This window comes from Symphalangus syndactylus, chromosome 16 (assembly GCF_028878055.3).
Source record: "Symphalangus syndactylus isolate Jambi chromosome 16, NHGRI_mSymSyn1-v2.1_pri, whole genome shotgun sequence".
NCBI classification, from domain to species: Eukaryota; Metazoa; Chordata; class Mammalia; order Primates; family Hylobatidae; genus Symphalangus; species Symphalangus syndactylus.
The window spans coordinates 11,312,038-11,331,744 of record NC_072438.2 but is presented as its reverse complement, the minus strand read 5'-3'; the positions used below and the strand labels follow the sequence as shown (position 1 = coordinate 11,331,744).

The window sequence follows — 19,707 nt, the reverse complement described above, 5'->3', positions numbered from 1 at the left end:
CTAGCGAGACCACAAGCCCACCCCGAGGAAAGAACAGCTCCAAACGCGCCACCTTAAGAGCTGTAACACTCACCGCAAAAGTCTGCAGCTTCACTCCTGAGCCAGCGAGACCACGAACCCACCAGAAGGAAGAAACTCCGAACACAACCGAACATCAGAAGAAACCAACAACTCCAGACGCGTCGCCTTAAGAGCTGTAACACTCAGCGTGAGGGTCCGCAGCTTCGTTCTTGAAGTTAGTGAGATCAAGAACCCACCAATTCCAGACACACTTCCAGCGCCAGCAGCAGAGCGCTTATATCAGCCCCAGGTTGGCGCCAAGGGCCTATTTTACAGAGGAGGAAACTGAGGCTTGGTCAGGTCAGCCTGTGAGGCAAGAGCAAAAACCCAGACCTGTGGGTCCTCCCTGGCCGCCCACCTCCACCTGTGGCTCCTGCTTCCCTGAGCTCCCTCCTCACCGGAGACCCCTGCCCCAGCTCCCCCCGCACCCCGCCTGGCCCATGCCGGCCTCGCCTTCCTGGGAGCGCGGTGGCCGAGACCGTCCAGATTTCAGATGCCAAGATGAGAGGCATCCGGGCCTCTGCCGCTTGGATACTCAGGTTCGAGGAGGGCACACCAAACACAGCAGATATTGGCAGTGCAGCCCCACCCACGGCGGGGCTGGGACCCGCGAACCCACGCCCGGGCTGGACTTGGGGGGGTCTCCTCCAAGGCTGTCGGGGCGCTCCTATCCCGCCGTGGCCACCCCGAGCCCGAGTCCTTGGGGAGGAAGAACGGGCGCGGGGAGCCGCCGAGCAGCCCAGGGGAACCCCAGGACGGCGCGGCTCTGGCCACGGTGGGAGGGAGCAGGACGGGGTGGAACGGAGCTGCGGGTGAGACGGGGCGGGGGGCGGGCCAGGGTCTCTTATGAAGTAGAACTACAGACCAAGAGGCCAGAAGAAGGAGGAGGAAAAGCAAAACGGTCCCCAGGCCCACAGGGCGCCTAACGGGGGCTCCACAGGAGGCTGGGAAGTGGGAGTGGCAGAAAAGCGCCCCAGGCCCCAGGCTCGCCCTACCCGGCATCTTCCTTGGGAAGATGGCCCAAAACCACACCCCATGCAGCCCTGCGTCCCAACGACCCCCAGAGGAGGAAGGGAGAGCCCTCCCAGAGCCCTGGCCCAGGCAGCTTCCCTGCAGCTTCCACTGGGGGAGCGCACGGCCTGCAGGGGCCCCTGGGAAGAGCAGATCTCACCCTCCGGGGTTTCACAATCCAGTGTGGGGTGGCGGGGTGTCAGGAAAGAAACAGAGACAAACACCCCGGGACCCTTTAGGGACAAACGCTTCAGAAGAAAAGGCAGGGCTGGGTGTGTTGGCGTGCGCTCGGGACCCAGCTACAGGCTCTGGGCTCTGTGGGCTGGTACCCGCGCTGTGGCCCCCGCTACTCAGGAGGCCCAGTGAGGAGGATTACTTGAGCCTGGGAGGTTGAGGCTGCAGGGAGCTGTGATGGGGCCACTGCATTCCAGCCTAGGCGACAGAGCAAGGCCCTCTCTCGAAAATTAAGGAGGGACACAGGGCTGCAAAGTGAGGCCGGTCCCGGGGCAAGGGGTGTGTTCAGTGAAGAGGGCGTATGCACAGGCCCTGCGGTGGGAAGGGTGACCTGCAGACAGACTGTGGCAGCAGCCACCTTCCAGACAAGCGGACGAGTGTCCCTCCCACACGCTTTTCTACACAGCAGCAGGGAGAGGAGGGCATAGGATCCAGAGAAAGGCGGCTCTGGGCTGGAGTGCAGGTGGGCAGTGAGGATGCCAACTGGCAGGGAGGAAGGCAGGGCCCACAGGGAGAGGCCCTGGACCAAGGGGATGCCCTGACGCTGGAGAAGCTACAGATATAAGGGCGGAATACAGGGAAGATGAGGGAAATAGCAGGTCCAGGAAAAGAGGAGGTGTCCCAGAAAGAGACTGCAGTGCCAGGTCACTGCTCGGCCATGCCAGGGTTGACTCATCCCTGAGTTGCTGCGCCCCTGGCAGGAAAGCTGCGCCATGGCTCCAGGACTGAGTGAATGCCACTGGACCTGCCCACGCTTATGGCTAAGCTCCCTCTGCTCTGCTCCTCCCAGGCCTTCCCTGCTCCTCATGGAGACTTGCTTGGCCTTGGTGGCATGAGACACACCTGTGGCTGCCTGGGACGCAGCTCAGTTCTCTTCCTGCCTCAGCTGCTCATCATCCCTAGGGGCCCTCTTCTCTCCTCTGCCCCCAAACAGGCCACAGGGGATCCCAGACTTCTCTCTCCAGCTCCTTTTACAGGCATACCCGCCCAGTGGCCTCCCGGACCCCCATGACCACTCCCACCCCCACCCAAATCCCACAGGCTCTACTTGCAAACACACCTGGAATCCAGTGGTCTCTTACCCTCTGCTGCCGTGGGGCTGTTCTCCTTCTCAGTCTGCCGTCACCTCACAAGCCCCGTGAGTCCCTTCCCTACCGGCAGCCAGAAGATCCTGTCACCAAACGTTGTCCTTGCCCCAGCCCTGCAAGGCCTAGGAGGAGGCCTCTCCACTCAGTGTCCAACAGCCGAGCCTGGCTCATGCCCCCACTGTATCCCAGAGGGCACCTCCCCAGGGCTCTGTGACAAGTGTGCTCCAGACCCCGTCTTTTATAGTAATGGAGACCTCACCCTGTGCCAGGGCACACAGCTGCCCATAACACAGGACACTGAGCTATATTTGAATTTTGGATAAACAATATTTAGTGTGAGGAATCCCTAACACTGCAGGAATAAACAAGAATCTGGCTGTTCCTGGACTTGATTGGCTAAATCTGTCAATATAAGCCTAGAAGTACTGCTACGTTCCTGGCCTCCCTTGCAGCTAGAAAGGCGGCGTGAGGAAGGCCTACCAGTGGGACACGAGCACCACCCAGGCCATGCCCCCAAAGACATGGCCCAGCCTCTGAGCAGGTGCTGGTGGCTGGCACTGGTTCCTGCCCCACACCCTGCCTTGCCTGGGCCTGCAGTGACCTCAGGCCCCTGCTCTCCCTGGCCTGCATTAGAGGGTGCAGACATCCTCCCAGCTGGACACCTGACTCAGTCTCTCCACGTGTGCCAGCTCCAAAGGAGGACTCTGTTCACTGTGGATACCACGCACATCCAGCTCCACCTGCCCAGGGCGGGGCTTGGGGCCCCAGGGCCAGGGAACCAAAGCCCCAGAGGCCGAGTCCCACCTAGGGCACCTGGCAGTCACCTCCAGCCTACTGTTCACCTGGATTTGTTCCTAACCATGTTCCTGCCTTACTTTGATAAAAGGCTCTAATTTTACTGAAAAAGCATTTACAGAATGAATGAGAAGAGGGAGGTGCCCACTTCAGCTGGAGGTCACTTGTTGGGTGCTGGTGCACAGGTGTATGGATGGCAGTACGGCCTCAAATTCCCATCCAGAGCTCCCTGGTGACCAGGGGCCAGGCTCAGGGCTGCAGGTGGGAGCTGGCAGGGGAGCCGATGCTGTGCGGGGTGGCCCTGCCCTCTCTCCCTGGGACCCTCTGTCTCCCGCAGTCTCAGGCAGCTGGTCCACCAGTTCAGTGGTGCAGGAGCCTGGAGGGGCTCAGCCCTGGTGCAGCTGCTCTGGGGACTCAGGGGTGTCAGGCCGATTTCTACATTTCCCCAGCCTCAAAACAAGGGCAGGCAGGCAGGGGAGCAGTTCCGAGGAAGCACAGGTCACTGAGGTCGGACGTGTGTGTCCACCTCTCCGCACGGGCACTGGTATGGGACAGCAGCCAAGAGGGCTTGCCCAGGTGGAACAGCTGGGTAAACCCAAGCCCAGAGAGGGGCCCAACCCAGGACTGCCAGGGGCGACGCAGGGGCTCTGGTGGCCAGAACAGGGAGACAGGACACAGGCTTGCCACTGGGCATTTATTGACACGGAGCAGCACGGTCCTCAGTGCCCCGCCGGCCAGCAGGCACACAGGGCACGGCGCTCTGCCTGCAGCAGTAGGGTCTCCGTCTGCAAAGCAACAAGAGACGTGAGGGTGCAGCCCAGCTGCCCACTGGCATTCCCCTGGGCCTCCACCTACCCAAGGCAGCCCTATCTCCACTGGCTCCTGAGACAGACAAGGTCAGGCCCTGGCTCTAACCCCCACACCCAGAGCCTCCGACTCGTCTCTTCGCTCTGCAGTTGCTCCCACTGGTGGGGACTGCCTGGGGTCTGCTGGTGCCCACGCCATGCCAGAGTGCCCACCTGCCTTCTTCCACCTCCCACACCACCCGCAGGGGTCCACTGTCCCCCACTCCCACCCTCATGCCTAAGGATAGATGGGGGCTGCTCCTCCCAAAAGCTCAGCTCCAGGCTCTGTGAGTGGGGAGAGGGCTCCAGGTATTAGTCCGAGCCCTTTGGAGTGTTCCCAAGAAGGACACTAGGGCTGGTGGGGGGTGGGACCAGGCAGGGTCTTCTCTGCTTTCTCCTTCCTAGAATTCTCCCTTTCCAGGAAGAAGCTTGAGCCCCGGCACAAACAAAAACTCCTTGGCTGCACCCCATGGCCTGGGGGCTCCCTGTTCACCCAGGCTTGGAGGGGCCTTAACCAACCTGTGCATCCACCCAGGATCCAGACCCCCCTGCCCAGCCTGACCCCCCATTCCTGACACTTTCGCCACATCCTCTGGCCTCAGTTTCTCCTCTGCCCCAGGGCCTTCCCGGCCACCTAGGGGATCCTGGATTGGGCTGACTGTCCTTCCCCAGGGTCCACGTCTGTCACAGCCCTCAGGAGTGGCGGTCATAGGACAAAGTGCCCAGTGAGGGCCTTCTGGGGGAGGGGCTAGAAACACAGCATGCTGGAGAGAGGGGCGTCTCATAGGTGAGACGGGTGCCCAGAATGCCCCTTGGATGACTGGAGCCAGAGGAAGCGGGCGTAGGTGCGGCGTCTTAAATCAGGGGTGAAGGATGAAGGACTCTCCTCTCCCCCAGGGGGCCTCTTCCTCATCCTCCGTGCCCTCCCCACCCCCTGGGAAGCCCGGGAGGACCGTCGCGCCGCGGGCGCTCACCCGCGCGTCCAGGCTGCAGGCTGTCTTCCGCAGGTCCTGCAGGGCGCGCTGCATGAACTCGAAGGCGTGGCAGTCCACGCATGGGCGGCCTGCGGGGGGCGCGGGTCAGGGTGGAGGGGGCGCAGGGGGGGTCACCCGCAAGGCCCCCACGCACCCTAGGCCCGTCCACCCAGTGCCAAAGAGCGCACGTCCCCACTCCCCACGCCACCATCTCCCGCGAAGGGGAGGACCCGCTACCGGGAACAAAGGCGAGGCGCGGTCCTCCCCGCAGAGCCTCGGCCCCGCACGCCCCTGGAGCCAGCCCCGCCCCGCTCCCCGGAACCCGGCCCCCGGCACCTACTCTGCGCGGGGACGGCACTCCCGGCGGGCTCGGCGCGGGCCCGGGCGCCCAGCAGCGCCAGACTCAGCAGCAGCAGCAGCAGCGGCGGCGGCGGTGACATCGGGGACCGGCACGCGGGCGGGGGGGCCATGGCCAGCGAAGGGAGCGGGGCCGCCCTGAAGCCAGCGAGGGGTCAGCGGCGCCCGCCCCGGGCCGGTGAGCCCCCGTCCCCTCCCGCGGGCCCCACTACCCTTGTCCACGCCCCAGGCCCGGGAGCCCTGGACCCACCCACCCCGGGCCCGGGAGCCCCCGCCCCACCTCCGGCTCCCCGACTCCAGTCCGCCCGTCCCCGGGCCCAGCGAGCCTCTAGTCCGCGCCCCATATCTAGAAAACCCCCATTCGGGCGCCCGCACCCCCGCCCTTACCGCGGTTCAGGGACCCCGGGACCAGCAGCGCGGGGACACCCGCAGATGTTCCGCGTCCGGCGCGCACCGCGCATGCGCTCCGACCCGACCCCGCCCGGGTTCCCCATCCGACGTCGTCGTCATGGAAACCCGAGACTGCGCTGGCCGCGGGCTTAGAGGCACCTAGGAAGCTCCAGGAATCGGGTGTGCCTGGCCCTGGCCGGGGGCTGCCCCCGGGAGCAGCGTCCAGGCCCACGGCCAATGCAATCTAGAGGACTGCCTGGAGGAGGCGGCGCCGGGGCGAGACCTCCAGAGAGCACCGCCGGCGGAAGAAAAGCTGAGGAAGTGGGAAATCTGTGGCTGGAGCTCAGCAGGTCAGGGGCGATCCTGAGGGAGCTGCTCGATGCTCGCGAGGCGCGGGGAGCGGTGCATGGAAACGCTTGGCCTCCGACCCCGGGTGGGTGGGTCCAGTGTGGGGTCGCACCGCCCGGAGAGAGCTGGCCTGGGGGATCCGCCCTCGCCCGGCCTTTCTCTGGCCCAGCCTCTCCTCGGGCGTCAGGGTGGGCACCAGCCTGCTCAGTCCCTCCCGGCTACCCACCCCCTCCCCAGAGTCCTCCTCTCCGCCTCTCGGTGTCCTCGGAGCCCGGAGAACCGCTTGCGGGGAGCCCCGACCACAGGTCCCCGGCCTGTCTGTGCCGATTTCAGCCCGGTGAACTCAGGGCTGTTGGCCTTAAAGAGTGCCGTGCAGCCAGTGGCCCCCGGGGGTGCCCGGCAAGTGCGAATCTGGGCCGCGGACGCCCTGGGAGGGATGGTCCCAGCCGTCGGAGCCAGGCCCCCACGCCGACACCGACACAGGCCGTGGCCTCCGCAGAAGGCGCCCCAGGCCCACGTGGGTGCTGGCGCCCCCCACCCCCACCCACCCAGCAGCCCGCGCTGTGGCCGGGAGCTCAGGGACGAACCACACCTCCCGCCAGACCCTCTTCTTGGTGGGCGGAGCCGCACCCCTACCTGGAGGACGCCCCGCTCGCCGTGCAGGACCCCCAGCCTTGGGCACCCCCTCCCCAGTCTAGCCGACCTCTACTCCCAACCCCCGGGCTTCTGGCCAGTGGTCTTCCCGGCACAAGCTGGGACCGCGGACGCACCTGCTTCTCCCGTGGTCGGAGCCGCCCCTGCCCCGGCCGGACGCGGGTGTCCTGACCCTGAGCGGGGGTGGGAGTGTGGGTTGGGGAAGCGTGCCCGTGACTGCTGCTGCCTCCTCCGGGTTGGGCCGACGCCGGGCTTCGGGGACCTGGTCGCGCCTCGGGGTGCGCTGCATCCTCAGCGCGCTGAAACGCAGGCGGGGCCCGAGGGGCCGGGTGGGGGCTGCGGGCCGGTGTCTCAGGCGCCTGGGGAGGCAGCGGCCCTCCCGAGTGTCGGGCTAGTGCGCACTTCCGCGCTCTTCTCCACCCGGAGCCCCGAGCCCGGGAGCAGGCCGTCGCGGTCCCCCAGTGGGGCGGGAGCCGTAGAGGGGGAGCCCCGCGCGGTCGCCGGGGCCGCGGAGCCCTGGCGGGGAACGTGCCTCCGGGGACGCGCCGGGCCGCAGGCGTCCTTCTCCCCTTCGGTCCCACGCTGCGCCGGCTCGCGACCTGCTCTTGTCACCCCTTCCCCTGGCACCCACAGACAGCCGCGTCCATGCGGGGAAGGGAAACGCCTCCCCGGAAGCGAGGTGGGCTGGGCTTCGGTCGGCGGTGCCGTTGGGTCGCCAGGAGTCTCGGGCTTGCTGCGCCCCCAGGGTCTGGATGGCCTCTGGCTGCCTTCGGCCTCACCGCACCCCCCTCCACGTACACCCCTCGAGCACCCTCTCCCACGTCCCGGGCACCCAGGGCCTGAGGACCAATTTCGTCCCACGATCCAATCTGGCCACACTCCCTCTCCCCCTCCTCTGCCGGGGACCTCGCTGCGCCCTCAGGCCGCCCTTGCACCTTCGCTGCCTCCTAGCCGCCTCCTCCCAAGGCACAGTCCCCACCCTAAGGTTCTCTCCAGCAAACAGGCTGAGATTCCCCCAGATCCAAACAAAACAAACCTGGCGCCCTGCCCCCAGCGGCCCGCACCTCTCCACCCGTCCAGTGCCTACCCCTTTCCGTCTGGAGCCCGCTCCTGTCGGGTCTGGGTCCCCTCCCTCTCATTTTTGTCTGCTCCTGCTCCTGGGTGTTGCTAGGCGATACCTGTCCCCCACCTTTCCATGTCCCCTTCCCTAAGCCCACAACAATCCTTCCAGAAATCCTGTCAGCTCCATCCCCAGAGCCCTGGGAATTCTTCTCTCCACCCCACGCCTCTCTGCCCCTGGTCCCAGCCCCTCACCTGGGCTTGGAGAATCGCCTCATCACTGTCTCCCTGTCTCCAGCTCCCTGTGGTCCAGTCTCCACAAGGCAGCCAGAGGGAACTTTATTTTAAAATGTTGGTAAAATGTTCTCATTTAAGCAGTAACTCCCCAATCGTCCCTCCGCTTACCACAGCCTCTACTTTCTCTCTCTATGAATGTGGCCACTCTGGGGCCTCACTTAAGTGGGATCTCACAATGTTTGTCCTTTTGTGGCTCGACTGGCCTATTTCACTTAGCTTAGTGTCCTCTCCTTGGTGTTTGTTTGTTTGTTTGTTTGTTTTTTGGAGAGACAGGGCGCCTTGGCCTCCCACATAGCTAGGACTATAGGTACGTGCCACCATGCCTGGCTAATTTTTAGATTTTTTTAGAGACAGGGTCTCTCTATGTTGCCCGGGCTGGTCTCGAACTCCTGGACTCGAGCAATCCTCCTGCCTCTGTGGGCAGCACAGGCACCACTGGGCTGTGGATGAGCCTCCTGGCAGCTATGAGTGGCAGAGGGGCCTTTGGGATCACATCAGACGCTGCCGCCACGCATGAGGATTCACAGCTCCCGTCTCACCTCCAATGGAAGTGCAAGTCCTGATGCAGCTGATGCCCTCAAGGTCCCCTGTCCCCCTCCCAACTTCCCCTACACATTCCCCTGCCCACTCCCGCCAGCTGCTAGGCCTCCTGCTGGGCCACAAGCCTCCTTCAGCTGAGACCTGCCTGGTTCTGCAGATAGCCAGGGCTTCTCTCCACCTCCCGGCTCGCTTCTTCCCACCCTGAGTCCTCCAGCTGCCAAAGATGTCAAAAGGTTCAAAACACTTCATCAAAACAGGATCACAAGTCACTGTGAAGTAACAGTCATTTATTTAACCAGAGTGATAGTCTAAGACTTCAAAAGCAATACAGAAAGATATACAGATTAAAAAAACTTAACCCTTTCAAAGCTCAGTTTTCCTAAGTAATTAAAAAAAGAAAGGCAACTCAAGAAATTATCTTGATAAAATATTTTTAAAATCTTTGGTTTTTTAGGCCAATTACCAAAAGGTAAAGAAGAACCTCCTGCCGTGTGATTTCTTCTGCTTATGGGACACCCATTTAGTTTACCTGAAAGTCAAACCTGATGAAAAGGTACTTGATTTAACCAGACACGGGAAGAGTGTGTGTGTGTCCAAGGTTTTGAGCACACACCATATTAGAGAGGAATGTAAATGAGACAGTTAGTAGCTTGAGCAGGAGAATACGTGACTCTTGGGAACAGCAAAAGCGTGAGAAGTTTCCTGGTTACACGGACAATTCAGTCACATCAAGAAAAGCCAGGAATACGGGTGAAATTACACGGGAAGAAAACATTGTTTTTCCAGGTCTTCAAGACAGACATTTTAGCATCAGCTCATAACGACAGAGTTAGAACCAGAGGGCAGAGAAGAAATACAGGAGCTGACAAAAAAGCTGAAGGACAGCACTATAATCCCAGGCCTTCTGATGGGGAGAAAGAGCTGGAGGCAGTGGTGCATGTCCTGAGAATCAGAGGCTGCAAGATGTAGCAAAAGCTGAACTTCTGAAACACGAGTCTGAGATGCTCTAAGAGGAAAGCTCTACCTCAGGGAATGAAATTTCCCTCTAAATGAAGAAGACAGCATTTCTGACCTGAAACAAGGGAAATTCAGTGGAGAAAATCAAACAAGAAAGTGCTGTGGAGAATTAAAAATCTCAACCTCTTGCAGTTTCACTATGAGCAGAGCATTAGCTCAAGAAAATTTTGTTCTAACGCAGGGGACCAAGCCAGATGTGGTGGCGTGTGCCTGTAATGCCAGCTACTCAGGAGGCTGAGGCGAGAGGATCACTGAAGCCCAGGCACTTCAGCCAACCTTTAAAAATTTAATAAACAAATAAATACCATAGGGTATGTGGCCAGGCACGGTGGCTCACGCCTATAATCCCAGCACTTTGAAAGGATGAGGTGGGCAGATCATTTGCGGTCAGGAGTTATAGACCAGCCTGGCCAACATGGTGAAACCCCATCTCTACTAAAAATAAAAAAAAATTAAAAATAATAATAAATTTAAAAAATTAGCCAGGAGTCGTGGTGCATGCCTGTAGTCCCAGCTACTCGAGAGGCTGAGGCAGGAGAATCACTTGAACCTGGGAGGCGGAGGTTGCAGTGAACCTAGATCGTGCCACTTCACTCCACTCCACTGGGCGACAGAGTGAGACTCCATCTCAAACAAAATTAAAAAGTAAGTAAAAATAAATAACACAGGGGATGAAAAGCTCAATCTTCAGAAAAACTTAGAAATAATTCTCTTAATTATATCCAACTGGAACACACACAAATTCCTTTCATAAATTCATCCTTTATGAACCTTATCACGACTTCTGAGAGCCTTGACGACATCCTGCAACTTTCTGCCTTGTCTTTCTTTTTCTTTTATTTTGTTCCTTTTTTTCTTTTTTTAAACAGGTCTCGCTCTGTCACCCAGGCTGGAGTGCAGTGGTGGGATCATGGCTGACTGCAGCCTGGACCTTGCAGGCTCAAGCAATCCTCCCTCCTCAGCCTCCCAAGCAGCTGAGACTACAGGCATGAGCCACCGTGCCCAGCCTCTCTTTCTTAAATAACCAGTGATTCTACTTTAGGACAAAAATGAACATATCAGACTCTTTCTCATGCAAAATTATTCTCTTTTAAAAATCTTTCTTACGGACTAGGCGCAGTGGCTCATGCCCGTAATCCCAGCACTTTGGGAGGCTGAGGCTGGCGGATCACCTGGGATCAGGAGTTCAAGACCAGCCTGGCCAACATGGCAAAACCCCGTGTCTACTAAAAATACAAAAATTAGCCGGGTATGGTGGCACGCACCTGTAATCCCAGCTACTGGGGAGGCTGAGGCAGGAGAATCGTTTGAACCCAGGAAGCGGAGGTTGCAGTGAGCTGAGATCACACCACTGCACTCCAGCCTGGGCCACAGAGTGAGACTCCATCTCAAAGCAAAAAAAATCTTTCTTACCAAAAATGCATCTTCACCTTCACTCCCATGACTCTCTTCATGTCTCTCTCTCTCTCTCATACTTGCTGGTTCTTTTTTATCTTGTTTCTGTTTCCTTCCTAAATCCATATTTTGAAATAACCTTAAAATTATTCCTTTTTCTCAATAAATAACACATATTTGTGCCTTTCTTACAATTTTTCTCATAAAACACATCTTTCTGCTGCACTTTATATACAGAATTATATATATTAATTAGAAGTTTAACTCTTTTTTTCAGACAGAGTCTTACTCTGTCACCCAGTCTGGAGTGCAGTGGCATGATCTAGGCTCACTGCGACCTCTACCTCCCGGGTTCAAGTGATTCTCCTGTCTCAGCCTCCCCAGTAGCTGGGACTACAGGTGCGTGCCACCACACCTGGCTAATTTTTGTATTTTTTTCTTTGGTAGAGACAGGGTTTGCCATGTTGGGCAGGCTGGTCTCGAACTCCTGACCTCAAGTGATCCACTTGCCTCAGCCTCCCAAAGTGTTGGGAATCCAGGCATGAGCCACTGCACCTGGCCTAAGTTTAACTCTTAGTAATTTTAATTTCTAGCAAGCAGTTTTGAACTATCACATGTCAGTATTTTATAGATGAGAACCATTTTGTAATTTTTAGAAACAGTTCTCTCCGTAATTTTTTTTTTTTTTTTTTTTTTTGAGACGCAATCTTGCTCTGTCGCCCAGGCTAGAGTGCAGTGGTGCAACCTTGGCTCACTGCAACCTCTGTCTCCCTGGTTCAAGCGATCCCCCTGCCTCAGCCTCCCGAGTAGCTGAGATTACAGGTGCCCACCACCACACCCAGCTGATTTTTGTATTTTTAGTAGACACGGGGTTTCACCATGTTGGTCAGGCTGGTCTCGAACTCCTGACCTTAAGCGATCCACCCGCCTCGGCCTCCCGAAGTACTGGGACTACAGGCGTGAGCCACCGAGCTCAGCCATAATGTATTTTTTTCATAGTGACTCTATTTTGTGAATCCAACAAGAGGACAAGCATAACGCTCCCCATCATTAAAAAAAAAATGAATTTGCACAAATCTCACTTGTGTTATTCACACATTTCTCTTATTTAATGCTTTCTTTGATTTTGATACTAAAAGTGTATGTTGATATAAACTCCTAGGCGATGAAAAGATCATTGAGAGAGCTGAGGATTTTTCATTGAAAATTAACCCTAATCCAGGCAAATATTTTAACTCAGTTCTAGGTACTGATGTCAAAAGGGGTTATTATATAGCAAGACACTAAATAACAAAGCTTCAAAATATTGAAAGCAACAGTTGACAGAAGTACAGAAGAAATAATTAATTTTACCATTATAGTGTAATATTTTAACGTGCTTTTTCTGATAATTATTCAAACAGAAAATAAGTTGGTAAGGATATAGATTTGAACACTTCACAAAACATTATCTAATTGAGTACACGTATTGAACACTGTATCCTCAGAATGCATTCTGTTTAAGCATATGCAGAATATTTTATTTTTAAAAAATTAGGCCAGGCACAGTGGCTTGTGCTTATAAGAGATGAGAGGATCACTTGAGGCCAGGAGTTTGAAACCAGCCTGGACAACATAGCAAGACCCTAACTCTACAAAAGATTTGAAGATTTTAAAAAGTATCTGAATGTGGTGGTGCATGCTTGTAATCCCATCTAGTTGGGAGGCTGAGGCAGGAGGATCAATCCCTTTAGCCTAGGAGTTCGAGGCTGCAGTGAGTCATGGTTGTGCCACTGCACTCCAGCCTGGGCAACAGAGTGAGATCCTGTCTCTAGAAAAAAAATTTTAATGTTTTATATATATATATATACATATATATATACATACACTGATCACTTAATAAAGTCTTTAAACATGTCAAATAATTTAAACATGTCAAATAATCATACAGATCTTTTTTAACTACAAATCAATGTAATTATTACTTATAATAACAAAAATATAAGTGAAAACTTCCATATGTTTGGAAATTTAAATGCACAAATTTAATAACACATAGGTCAAATAAATTGCAAGGGAAATTATAAAATATTTAGAATTAGAATGATAACAAAAATAGCATCCTATAAAACTTGCAATATAATGGTAAAATAGTATTTGTAGTAAAATTTATAGTGTAATATAATTATAAATGTAAAAATGCTGAAAACTTATGTATCAAAAGAATGCATAACATAATTGTTATGTGTATTAATAGACCTAAATATATGTAGTCTTTTCTGAAATGTAGGAAACCAAGAACAAACATATTTATGTTCAGCAATTTGTTTCAATTTTTTCTTATTTGGAAATGAACCAGACATTTATGAATATCATTTAATTTATCATAACATAACTTTAAGATTTCAAATTACATGAAAAGTTAATTTATAAATGTTCATCCTATTTACATTTACCTAATTTATTTTTAACAATTCACCTAGATGATTTATGAAAACTGAGATATTAGAAGTCATCAAGTTATTTCCTGATTAACTATTTTTATTTATTTTTTTATATGAAGAAACACTTCTAGAGGATACCTTTCTTATATTCTAATATAAGCATTTAATATTTTCAATGCATCACACAAATATTGATGAGTTCTCATCTTAATTTATTTCAAAATGCTTTCTAATTTTACTGTGATTCTTCCTTGATTAAGAAGTTATTTAGAAGTGTATTGGCTGACCGCAGTGGCTCAAGCCTGCAATCCCAGCACTTTGGGAGGCCGAGGCAGGTGGATCACTTGAGGTCAGGAGTTCAAGACTGGCCTGACCAACATGGCGAAACCCCATCTCTACTAAGACTGGGTAATTTATGAAGAAAGAGGTTTCCTTGACTCACAGTTCTGCAGGATATACATAAGCATAGTTGGGGAGCTTCAGGAAACTTACAATCATGGCAGAAGGGCAAAGGGCAAGCAAGCACCTTCTTCATATGGCAGAGCAGGAGAAAGACAGCAAAGGGGGAAGTGCTACACACTTTTAAACAAGATCTCGCGAGAACTCATCACTATCATGAGAACAGCAAAGGGGAAGTCGGCCTCCGTGATCCAATCGCCTCCCACCAGGCCCCCTCCTCCAACACTGGGGATCAGAGCTCCACACGAGATTTGAGTGGCGACATAGAACCGAACCGTATCAGCCATCAACATGGCCATCCAGTGCCTCCCCTGTGGAGGACACTGGAGCGTGAATGTGCAATGTGACACCCCTCCCACTGTGCCTGTTCCTGTTCATCCACACACTCACTCCCCAAAGCTCTGTCTCCCCATTCTTCCAAACTTCCTCCTTCCAGGTTCTCATCAACCAGCCAAACAGCCCCACCCACGACTCCATATATGTTCTTATTTCATGACTCTTCTGCCTCTACGTGAAGCAGACAAGCAAGCTAACTGATCCGAGTTGTACCCGCAGGGAGGATTTCTCCTACACGCTGTCCTCGGGGGCCACCTGAGTATGTTGTAGTGGAGCTTCGGTCTGTCTGCAGGTTCCACCAACACTGAACCAGCTCATCTAAGCACCAGACACAGATTTTACTTCTTTTGTCAGGTGGGGTGGGAAGTCCCACCCACGTCTGGCCAGCTGGGTCGGCTGTAACTCAGACTTTGGACTGACTTGTCACCCAGCTTATGTAGCAAAGAGTTCCTGATGGCAGCTGGGGGAGCTGACATCAGTGTCAGCTCAGACTCTTAGGCAGTTACCTCAATCCTCCTAATAGTTCCTAATCCTTACACAATATGGAGCTAAGTCCCTAAAGATGCTCATTGGTTCACAGTATTAGACTTAATGCCTAATTAAGGATGTTTTCTTGTGTATACCTTTACACCTGGACTCCCAGCGTATTTTCGCTTTTGAATGAACTGATCCAGACACTCATGCTGCCTCTTAGCTTAACTGAACCATCCTTTCTCAAGGTTTTAGAGACACTCCCCATCTCTGGCAAAAGAGTTAAAGGAGCTACCGTTAACTGTGGGTCCCTTTTGTAATATGTGATGACCTATTAATTCCCAGCCCTTCTAGGGAAGGCTCTGACAGGAACACAATCCAGCCCCTTAATTTTCTGGAAAAACGAGGGTATCAGGTATCCCCAGCAAGGCCGAGCTCTCTGTACAGAAGGCTAAGTATTTGGGGTATGTGCTCACTCCTGGGACAGGACTTTGACTCAGGAGTGAAAAGAGGCCACCCTGGCACTCCAGTCCCCTCAGATTAAGAAACAGGCCTTTGAGGGAATGGCTGGATTCTACTGGGTTTGGGCTCATAGCAGAACTACTTTATGAAGCTCTGAAAGGACGTGATCACGAGCCTTTAAATTGGGATGGAACCTGCCAACAGGTATTCCTAACATTGGAAGAAAAGCTGGGAACAGCCCCTACTTTGGGACTCCCAAACATAGAAAAACTTTTCACCCTTTAGGCCGGGTGCGGTGGCTCACGCCTGTAATCCCAGCACTTTGGGAGTCCGAGGTGGGCGGATCACGAGGTCAGGAGATCGAGACCATCCTGGCTAACACGGTGAAACCCGTCTCTACTAAAAATACAAAAAATTAGCCGGGCGTGGTGGTGGGCGCTTGTAGTCCCAGCTACTCGGGAGGCTGAGGCAGGAGAATGGTGTGAACCCGGGAGGCGGAGCTTGCAGTGAGCCAAGATCATGCCACTGCACTCCAGCCTGGGCGACAGAGCGAGACTCTGTCTCAAAAAAAAAAAAAAAAAAAAAGATACATGCATGTGTATGTTCATTGCAGCACTATTCACAATAGAAAAGACATGGAATCAACCCAAATGCCCATCAATGATAGACTTGATAAAGAAAATGTGGTACATGTACACCATGAAATACTATACAGTCATAAAAAGGAATGAGAGCATGTCATTTGCAGGGATGTGGATGAAGCTGGAAGCCATTATCCTCAGCAAACTAATGCAGGAACAAAAACCAAACACCACATGTTCTGACTTACAAGTAGGAGCCAAACAATGAGAACACATGGACACAGGAAGGGGAAAAACACACACTGGGGCCTGCTGGGGGAGGGGGGGTAGAGCATCAGGAAAAATAGCTAATGCATGCTGGGCTTAATACCTAGATGATGGGTTGATAGGTGCAGCAAACCACCATGGCACACATTTACTTACGTAAAAAACATGCACATCCTGCACATGTACCCCAGAACCTAAAATAAAAGAAAAAGGGAAAAAAGGGAAGCTGAGCATAAAAGTTTGGAAAATTTGCAGCCTGACCATATGAAAGAAAAGAAAAACCCATTTTCTGGGGGAGGAATTAAAGCAAGCCTGCTGCAAAAATTTGCATAAGAGGAGCCGAATGTTAATAGTCAAGAAAATAGAGAATATGTCTCCAAAGCATTTAGAGATCCTTATGGCAGCCCCTCCCATCACAGGTCTGGAGGCCTAGAAGGGAAAAATGGTTTTGTCAGCCATGCCCAGGGCCCCACTGCTCTGTGCAGCCTCAGGACGCAGCACCCTGCATCCTAGCCACTCCAGCCCCAGCTATGGCTAAAATGGGCCAAGATACATCTCGGGCTGCTGCTCCAGAGAGTGCAAGCCAGAAGCCATCAAGGTTTCCATGTGGTGTTAAGCCTGCAGGTGCATAGACGGCAAGAGTTGAGGCTTGGGAGCCTCCACCTAGATATCAGAGGATGTACAGAAACACCTGGATGTCCAGGCAGAAGTCTGCTGCAGGGGCAGAGCCCTCTACTAGAGCAGTGTGGAGGTAAAATGTGGGGTTGGAGCCCCCACACAGAGGTCCCACTGTGGCACTGCCTAGTGGAGCTGTGAGAAGGTCACCATCCTCCAGACCCCAGAATGGTAGATCCACGGACAGCTTCCAAGGTGCACCTGAAAATACTGCAGGCACTCAACACCAACCTGTGAAAGCAGCTGTGGGGGCTGTACCCTGCAGAGTCACAGGGGAAGAACTGCGCAAGGCCTTGGGAGTCCACCCCTTGCATCAGCATGCCCTGGGTGTGGGACATGGAGTCAAAAGAGATTATTTTGGAGCTTTAAGATTTAATGACTGCCCTGCTAGGTTTCAGATTTGCATGGGGCCTTAGCCCCTTTGTTTGGCCAATTTCTCCCTTTTGGAACAGGAGTATTTACCCAATGCCTGTACCCCTATTGTATCTTGGAAGTAATTAATTGCTTTTTGTTTTACAGGCTCATAGGTGGAAGGAACTTGCCTTGTCTCAGATGAGACTTTGGACTTGGACTTTTGCATTAAGACTTTGGGGGACTGTTGGGAAGGCACGATTGTGTTTTGAAGTGTGAGGAGGACGTGGGATTTGGGGGTGCCTGGGGCAGAATGATACGGGTTTGTCACAGGATCCTTGGGGTGTCACTTCACCAGCTGGAAACTTCTGTGGCCAGTGGTGCCTTTTCTCCAGTTTTGCTCGGGCCTACTGGGCTCATTCTGCTCACTTGGCCTGGCAGACTGTGCTTGACTCATCCTACCAGCCCAGATCCCAGGTCTGCCAAGGGTGAGCCAGGCAAAGAGCAGTGAAGGGTGCATGAGCAAGCAAGCACAGGGTCTGGCCACTACGCAAGCCAGGCATGCCAGCTGTGGGTGGGAATAGGAGTTTTAATTTTCCTCTGTTTCCTGTAATACTTCTTTTCTATCACTCTGGCCAACTGCCTCCCACTGGGAAACATCTCTTTTGTCCTTGTTGGGTGTAGAGGCCACTCTAAGGCCTAACTGGACACCACGCTGCCACTGTTTATCCTGCTTGCCCTCCCAATCACCCCGATCCAGTGTGGGTGGGAACAGAATGCTATGGTAAATATTTCAAAACTTACAGCATCAGGGAACCATCTTCATGGCTGCTGGGTTTGTCATCAACATCCCCAGGATAGACAGTTCCATCTTCTGGCCTATCTGGAAAATCTCACAGCCATCTCCCCAGACTTCCTAACTAACCATAGTGATCCCAAAGTACCCAGACCCCTACTTGGTAGGTGGAATTCTCCTCCACTTAACAGATTTCACCTGAACTTCCATCCCCCTACCCCTGTACCCCACTCCCCACCACTATTACTTGGACCCAGAAAGCTGGCTCTCTGTATCTCCAGTGTGCTAACGATTCTCTTTTGCACTCACTGTTGTGTTGTTAACGACACAAAAGCAGAAGCTTCCCTGCAATGCTCTGACACAACTTGTTGCCAAATTCTCAAGGCTGCAGTGAAGTAAATCGGATCCCACTTGTGAGTGAGGAAATTATATATGGTGCCTTCTCCCAGATCAGAGCATGTAGGGGAAAAACAACTGTCTAATCTGGGAAGGTGGGAGTACCACCCTCTCCTGGAAAACAAAGGTTGTTCAACCACCCTCATTGGAGCAGGGAAGGAATGTCTCTATAGACCCAACTTGGCAGCAAAGGATACACATCACGCCCCATAAGGCCTCTATTTGTGTCCCAACTGGGTTCATTTTTGTTTGTGGCCACAAGTGGGAAGAATCCCACCCCGTAACCACTCCCAGCACCCAGCTCTCAGCTCCCCAGGGAGCCCACCTATTCTTTTAGAAGTAGCTTTCCCTTACATATCAAAATCTTGGAACAGGAGTGAATGTATGTTGACCACCCTTGCCCCTCCAGGGGTCACGTCTATAACCCCATAAGACCCAAGAACGTCAGAAGATAATGAGCAATAGGATTAATTCTGGGAGGAATCAGGGTAGTAATAGGACAATCTCAGCCCCCTGATGTGACTTTTCCTACCACGAGTCAACACTATTCGATTCAAACCCTAGAATCATTAGCCACCAGCACAGGTCAGGCATTAAAAGGGAATTCAAGAATCCCTAGGCTGTATGGCAAATATAATCCTTGATAACAGACTAGTGTTGGATTATTTAACTAGTGGAACAAGGTGGAGTCTGTACGGCTATTAACAAAACCTGCTGCACGTATATTAACAACTCCGGACACAATAATGTTAACATTCAAAAGATTTATGAGCAAGCTCCCTGGTTACATAGACGTAACCAGGGCACAGACCCAGCTGTATCTGGTCAACTGTCAAAAATGCCCTCCCACGTCTCACCTGGTTTTTACCCCACCTGAGACCTTTGGTAGGTATCTCATTACTACTAATTTTTGGCCCTTGCTTGTTTAACCATTTAGTAAAGTTTGTGTCTTCCAGATTACAACACTTCCACATCAAGAAAATGTGGCAATAAAGCTGCCAAACCCTCCTGTCTTCTGAACCGAATCCTTATAGATTCTGGATATTACACCTTCATCGGAATATTTTGAGAATATTTTCTCCCATTCTGTAAGCTGTTTACTCTGTGATAGTTTCTTTTGCTGTGCATACACTCTTCAGTGTCACTAGGTCCCACTTGTCAATTTTTTTTTTTTTTTTTTTGAGACGGAGTCTCACTCTGTCGCCCAGGCTGGAGTGCAGTGGCGCAATCTCGGCTCACTGCAAGCTCCGCCTCCTGGGTTCACGCCATTCTCCTGCCTCAGCCTCTCCGAGTAGCTGGGACTACAGGCACCCGCCACCACGCCCGGCTAATTTTTTGTATTTTTAGTAGAGACGGGGTTCCACCGTGGTCTCGATCTCCTGACCTCGTGATCCACCTGCCTCAGCCTCCCAAAGTGCTGGGATTA

General features: G+C 53.3%; 2 protein-coding genes across 3 annotated transcripts; both read right to left on the bottom strand.

Moving 5' to 3' along the window:
- Positions 1 to 3,863: 3,863 nt before the first annotated feature.
- On the bottom strand, positions 3,864 to 6,239 carry LOC129464808 (NELL2-interacting cell ontogeny regulator 1). 2 transcript variants are annotated; one of them, XM_055246232.2, is made up of 4 exons: positions 5,752 to 6,232; positions 5,348 to 5,502; positions 5,008 to 5,096; positions 3,864 to 3,973 (listed from the first exon to the last, which is right to left on the bottom strand). In XM_055246232.2, exons 1-4 carry the CDS (start codon positions 5,856 to 5,858, stop codon positions 3,908 to 3,910), a joined length of 417 nt encoding a protein of 138 aa, XP_055102207.1. In that variant the 5' UTR covers positions 5,859 to 6,232; the 3' UTR covers positions 3,864 to 3,907. The 2 variants fall into 2 exon arrangements, with proteins under 2 accessions (XP_055102207.1, XP_063475783.1); XM_063619713.1 differs by having other exon boundaries at positions 3,864 to 5,096; positions 5,752 to 6,239.
- On the bottom strand, positions 5,999 to 7,486 carry LOC134732696 (uncharacterized). The gene is made up of 3 exons (XM_063619325.1): positions 6,873 to 7,486; positions 6,325 to 6,529; positions 5,999 to 6,067 (listed from the first exon to the last, which is right to left on the bottom strand). The coding sequence occupies exons 1-3, from the start codon at positions 7,043 to 7,045 to the stop codon at positions 5,999 to 6,001; spliced, it is 447 nt and encodes a 148-aa protein (XP_063475395.1). The 5' UTR covers positions 7,046 to 7,486.
- Between the last annotated feature and the right edge of the window lie 12,221 nt (positions 7,487 to 19,707).